The 5,978-nt window shown below is 31.9% G+C and overlaps 1 protein-coding gene across 1 annotated transcript; it reads right to left on the bottom strand.

The window, feature by feature from the left end:
* Window positions 1-675: 675 nt before the first annotated feature.
* On the bottom strand, window positions 676-5,102 carry LOC134683562 (complement C1q-like protein 3). The gene is made up of 2 exons (XM_063542874.1): window positions 4,922-5,102; window positions 676-1,358 (listed from the first exon to the last, which is right to left on the bottom strand). Exons 1-2 carry the CDS (start codon window positions 5,100-5,102, stop codon window positions 958-960), a joined length of 582 nt encoding a protein of 193 aa, XP_063398944.1. The 3' UTR covers window positions 676-957.
* Between the last annotated feature and the right edge of the window lie 876 nt (window positions 5,103-5,978).

Raw genomic sequence — 5,978 nt, 5'->3', positions numbered from 1 at the left:
CGAACTCTAAAGCCTCGGTCACACTTTAGCGGATAGCTCGAACGGATGCCTAACGGATAACATTTTTTCAGATCCGTTCATGTCCGTTAGACGTCCGTTTATATCCATTAGACGTCCGTCCGTATCCGTTGCATGTCCGTTTAGCGTACGTTTTATCCGTCGACGTCCGTTCTGTTCGGTGGAAAATTTTGAGCATGTTAATAAACTTTGACCGGACGTCCAACGGATGAAATGTCCGTTGAACGTCAAGTAGGCGTCCGTTTTTTACGGTACTTACCGTTTCGTTTCCGTTTTGTATCAGTTACGTGTCCGTTATACATCCGTTGGCGGTCTGGCAGATACATTCACCAACGGACTTCTATCAGACGTTAACGGATAAAACAGATGTTGAAAGAATGTGAAACGGACTTCTTCCGGACATATAACGGATAATGAACGGATCTGAAACGGATAAATGCCAATTGAAAATTTCGCATCAGAAATGCCAATTATTGGTATGTCAGATTTCTTAAGGTTCATGAATTCTTATTATTTATAATCGATCTTAGAGTAAGGACACGTCTTCACAATCAAGAAGCTCTTATTCAGGTCAGACACTGCCCTTTGGTGGCATTTTGAAGATCAAAACAAAACCAGTTACACAGAAACATTTTGATTATTTATGCGACTTACATGTATTATTAATGCCGTCTTTCCGTATATCTTGTTCATCCGTTTTATCCGGTATGCTTCAGTTGGATATACGTTCGACATCCGTTCTGTCCGGTACGTTTCCGTTTCTCGTACGTTGCACATCCAGTGTGTGTCCGTTTTGCATTTTTTACGCGTCCATTTTATTTGGTCAGTACAGCAACGTACTTCCAACGGATTACAATTTTGTCGACGTTAGACGTCCGTTAGTGCTATCCAGTAAGATGGACCGAGGCTTAAGCCATGTTCAAAAGATCATTTGATATTTTATTGAAGAAGACGGCCAGAAAAATATGAATGCTGACTGCCTTGGACAGTTTCCCTCCTTGATGGAACTCGGTGTTTGACATATATTTTGTCTCCTTTCTTCAACTCCATCAGCAGAGAAATATTAATCGAATTCCATTCTCTACCTGGTGTTAATCCATAGGCAAAAAGCTGATCATTTTTGTTTATCTGGAAGGTGACTCTGGAGTTATTATATCCATACAAAAGACAAAATATTTCATACAATCCTGGTTTTGGAGCTGTAAAGTGTCCAGTTGAAGGGGTGTAGTGATTCCCTATGTTTGTTCTCAAATCATCAAATTTCAAAATGTCGTGTCCAGTGAATGAAACACTATTAGCCTTCAAAAATGCAAAGAAAGCTGGTCTTTCTTTCAACACATCTGCAAAACAAACGTTATGTTGTTATACTTGTTTCAATAAATATGGTTATTATGTTACAACATAATAAAGTGTATTGAGTTTTCATAACCAATTTGATTGTAAAAACTCCTACTCGTATCAAACAGGAAAGTAATTCCTTCATTTTTTTTATGTTCTTTGTTCGGGTTCTTGCCTCCATAACACATTCCTCATTTTCACCCTCACCTTTAACTTAATCAGGAGTAACGGCCCCTGAAATATTTTTTCACCATTTTTTCACATAAACAATGATAGATAAAATTAAAAACCAATTGTTCAGAGAACAATTGAAGGTCTTTCCCAGTAAAAAAAACCTTTATAATGAAAGTAGTAAGATAAGGTATAAAATGTCATTTTAATCGTCAAATGATAGCTCATTGTACGCTGATTCCAAAAATATATGATTTCTACAATATTTTTTAAATAAGGGAGATTGTTTGTTACTTCCGGTTTGGAAAATGTTACTTCCGATACTATTTGAATATTTACTTGACACTTATTCCACTAATAAAGTACAAGAAATAGCTACTTCCGGTTCACACAAGGTCACTTCCGTTTGTATTTTTCAAGGTTAGATGATTTGAAACCTATTGCAAAAAGTGTCAAGGCTTTATCATGTATACATACGAGGTAAAAGCAAAGGTCAAAATTTAGAACGTCAAATAAAGCTATGACCTTGAGATCAATTTCAAGGTCATCAATCAATGACTTTAAGTGAAAAGACCAGATGTCTTAATTATATTTGGTTAATTAGTTATATCACTTTTCTCCCCTCTTGTATTTAAAAATACTTCAAAATTTAGAATATGACCTTGACCTTTGACCTTGATCTAATTTTCATGTTTTTGGGCCAAGGATCTCAAATCAGAAGACCCTAGGTTTCTATCACTTATGGTTTACAAGATAGAATTTCAGATCACTTATATCAAATGCATAAGGGGATATGACTCTCATATGGAGGATTCATATCGCTTCAGTCAAAATAGAAAAAATCATGCAAAAGAAATAACAAGCAATTTTATAAAATAAATTTGTAGCTTTCTTTTTCAGTTACTGAGAAGATGCGGGCACAAGGGAAACAGTGTGCGGGGAGATAACTCCCACAAAGAAAATTATTTGGCTACGCAGGGTAAATTTCAAAGGCGCATAAACTGTTCGATATCATATACTAAATATCTAAGTGACATATTGCGAAACAAATATTTATGACAAGAACAAAATTAGGTGGGAAAAAAAGATAACCAGAAGAAATACAATACAATTCTTTCCACAGAAAAATGGAAAGACCTAATAATGAGTTTAACGGGGAAAATATTTTGAGCAAAGTAAGACTTACAAAAAAGTCAATTAATTTGTATCCTCAATTGATCCACAATAGGAGTTATTCCTTGAAGGTGATTTTTATCATATTTATTTGCTTTTTTTGTCCAAATTTTTTTTTCTTTGCTTTGCTTTTAAATCCACAATGTACGATCTTAAAAATAATTCAATATGAATAAAATAATCAATTGATCTCTATTAATATTTATTGCCATTTGAAGATAATTTTTGTCAATGTTTTTTTTCTCTCTGAATCTATGATAGATGGATTGTCATTTGATTTTAGCTGCACTTTTTTATTGCTTCTGTTTTATCGTCGTTTTCTACTTATAGATGATGTGTATCCTTCGGTTCTAGTTTAAAACCGATCGATTTATGACTTTTTAACATCGGTATACTACTTTTGCCTATATTTAAGTATAATGCATTGTATATTGTATACAAGCTAAAGCACCGCCTATCCATTGATTGAAGATGTCAATCCTAATTAAATGATTGCAGCAAACATTTATACAGACACTTAAAAGCAAGTAAGCCAATCAAATCTTTACATTACAAAAAAATTGTTTTAAGTGTTTTGGAAAATTTCCAGTATTAAAGTATATTTAGGAAATATTTTCTGGCGCAAATGGAATCCACTTAGCTTCATTAGGTATTTGTGTTGTACTAAGGTAATGTTTAAAATTCATTATAGTTATCTCTAGTTTTAGGCTCCATGTTAGAATTTGAGTAATCATTTAGGCTTAACTATGCCTTAAATAAAAGTGAAACTGTTACACCGTCTTTTGCATCTAAACAATTAGGCACCATAGGTGAACTCCAGATTTCAAACAGATACACAGGGCTTTTCTACCTCAGGAATAGATTACCTTAGCTGTATTTGGCAAAACTTTAAGGAATTTTTGGTCCTCAATGCTCTTCGGCTTTGTACTCTATTTGGCCTTTTAAACAGTTTTTGATTCGAGCGTCACTGATAAGTCTTTTTAGAAGAAACGCGCGTCTGGCGTTACTATAGAATTTTGATCCTGGTATCTATGATGAGTTTATTATTATACATTTCGTAAGCTTCTGACAGGATTAAATATTGATAAAAAGAAGATTTTGAGCCACAAAATGTGTCTTTTTTTTATCATTTTTTTGTGAAATTACATTAGAAATTCAGTATTCAAAATTTCTTTAGTTATGGACTGGTACGTAGGACGGGTAATCTAACCATTCAAAATATTTGTCAACATCCAATGAAAATCAAATATCAAAATGAATTGCATTAGAATTAGAATTTCCTCATATATTTTTATCTTTAAATACACAAATGCTCTATATGTTTTTTTCCAATGTCAAATATATTTTCTTATTTGTTTTTCGTCTCACCTAAGTTGGGACCGTCCTGAAATGGTATAAAACATTGATCAATTTTGAACTCTAATGATACGTTGAACATTCTGGGCAGTATATAAAAAGAATGGTTAAAGGCCATGTGGTTGAGGATGACGTAATTAGCCATTCAATATTGATCAAATTTATGTAAATGGAAGCAAAATAGAAATGATGTTGTTTTTTTTTCAAATGTACATTGCCATTGGATAATACACAAAGGTTTTGTACATTTTTAACATTAAATAAGATCTGTTGAAATTAACATTCAAAATTGATTGACAGTCCAGATTTTTCTTATATATCAATGATTTTGATAATTCTCTGTAAGATTTCAAAGTGTTCTTCAGTAGAAAATCAGTTGTACATTTCTTGCCGAAAGGACCAGGATTGTTGCAAAAACAAGGGAAAAAGGTAAAATCACAAAAAAAAATTCAAAAATGGAAAGTACTTAAACAAATGGCAATATCAAAAGCTCAACCACAACAAAAGAATGGAGAACAACTGTCATATTTCAGATTTGGTAGAGGCATTTTCTTATGTAAAAAATGGTGGATTGAACCTGGTTTTATAGCTAGCTAAACCTTTCACTTGTATGACCGTCACATCAAACTGCATTATATTGACTACGATGCCTTAACAAAAAAACTAGGTCAAAATGTAAAAAAATATGTGTACAGCAGTCAACATTGTGTTATAATCTTAATCACTAATCACTATAAAAACAAACACAAATGTTACAAAGATATACAAAAAGGCAATTATCAAATTTTTTCATTCATTGATTTTTTATTATACGATTTTATTTATCTATCTTTATTATATCCACACCAATTAAGTATGACTATACCTTTTGGTTTACATTGACATTTCTGTGGTGAGAGACTGTTATGTCCACCATTAGAAATCTCCATCTGCCATTTTATGTATTTTATGAGATCAGAGTCTGCTTCGGGACATTTCTTCTGCTCAGCAAATACGTCAGTCAACACCAAGATACTGATGACGGAACAGAACCAATGAATTTTCATTCTATAATAATTTATTTGATACGGTTATATGGAGTAACATATAGAAAAAAAACTTACTTCAATAAATCTTATACAGCCAGCACATGGACAAAAAAATTGAAAACAACACCTTAATAATTTCTTGCGTCCGAAGCGCTTTTCTGGATTTATCTTCATCAGGAACGCTCAATGTCAAACATTTGAAATTCGAAGTTGTATAATTACCGAATCCATTGAAGAGCTACATATGTTTATGTCAAACATACCTAAAATAAATAGCCAAATTCGTCTAAAGCCAACTGACACTCTATACTTAAATTTTCGACAAAAGAGACTATTTTCCGTCCAAAATTGATATTTCAATTTTCTGTATTGAACCTTTGCTTTTCTTTGGTCCCCAACAGTGTGTATATTTCAAAACAATTACAATTACATTTATTTATAAAAGTTATGCATTATATTACAATTACTTTTGCAAAGCAATGCATTGAATTACACATTACATTATAAAACAACATGTAGTCACAAAAGATTTTATCATATGCAGTCCCATGTTTTGATTTCAGTATGCATGTAAAATGTCTGTTCCATACGGCTATTACATGTTTAATTATATTTTTTAACCTTATGTTAACATTATATAGATAGATACATATGGACTTTTATAAATATACTTTTTTTAAATTTCAATCAAAATATTTATTGAGAATTTTCTTCTTAATTATATGATTAACATAGAGCTTAAGTAATGACCAATTGTCAAACTGGTAAAAATTTAATTGTTAAACAAACAAATTGGAATTTTACAATAATGTTCAATTATCTTTTATTTAATTATGAAAAGGTATTCTTTGATCTTTTGAAAACAAGAAAATACAGTAATGCTTTTCAAATACC

This window comes from Mytilus trossulus, chromosome 9 (genome assembly GCF_036588685.1).
Source record: "Mytilus trossulus isolate FHL-02 chromosome 9, PNRI_Mtr1.1.1.hap1, whole genome shotgun sequence".
In the NCBI taxonomy this organism is placed as follows: Eukaryota; Metazoa; Mollusca; class Bivalvia; order Mytilida; family Mytilidae; genus Mytilus; species Mytilus trossulus.
Note: the sequence above shows the minus strand (reverse complement) of the source record. Positions and strands in the feature narration are given on the sequence as shown.

Excerpts from the sequence above, each read along its gene's own strand:
- LOC134683562 (XM_063542874.1), bottom strand. The coding sequence starts at position 5,102 with ATGAAAATTCATTGGTTCTGTTCCGTCATCAGTATCTTGGTGTTGACT. Across the intron at positions 1,359-4,921 it reads ATGTCAATGTAAACCAAAAG|ATGTGTTGAAAGAAAGACCA; the intron begins GTATAGTCATAC and ends TTTGTTTTGCAG.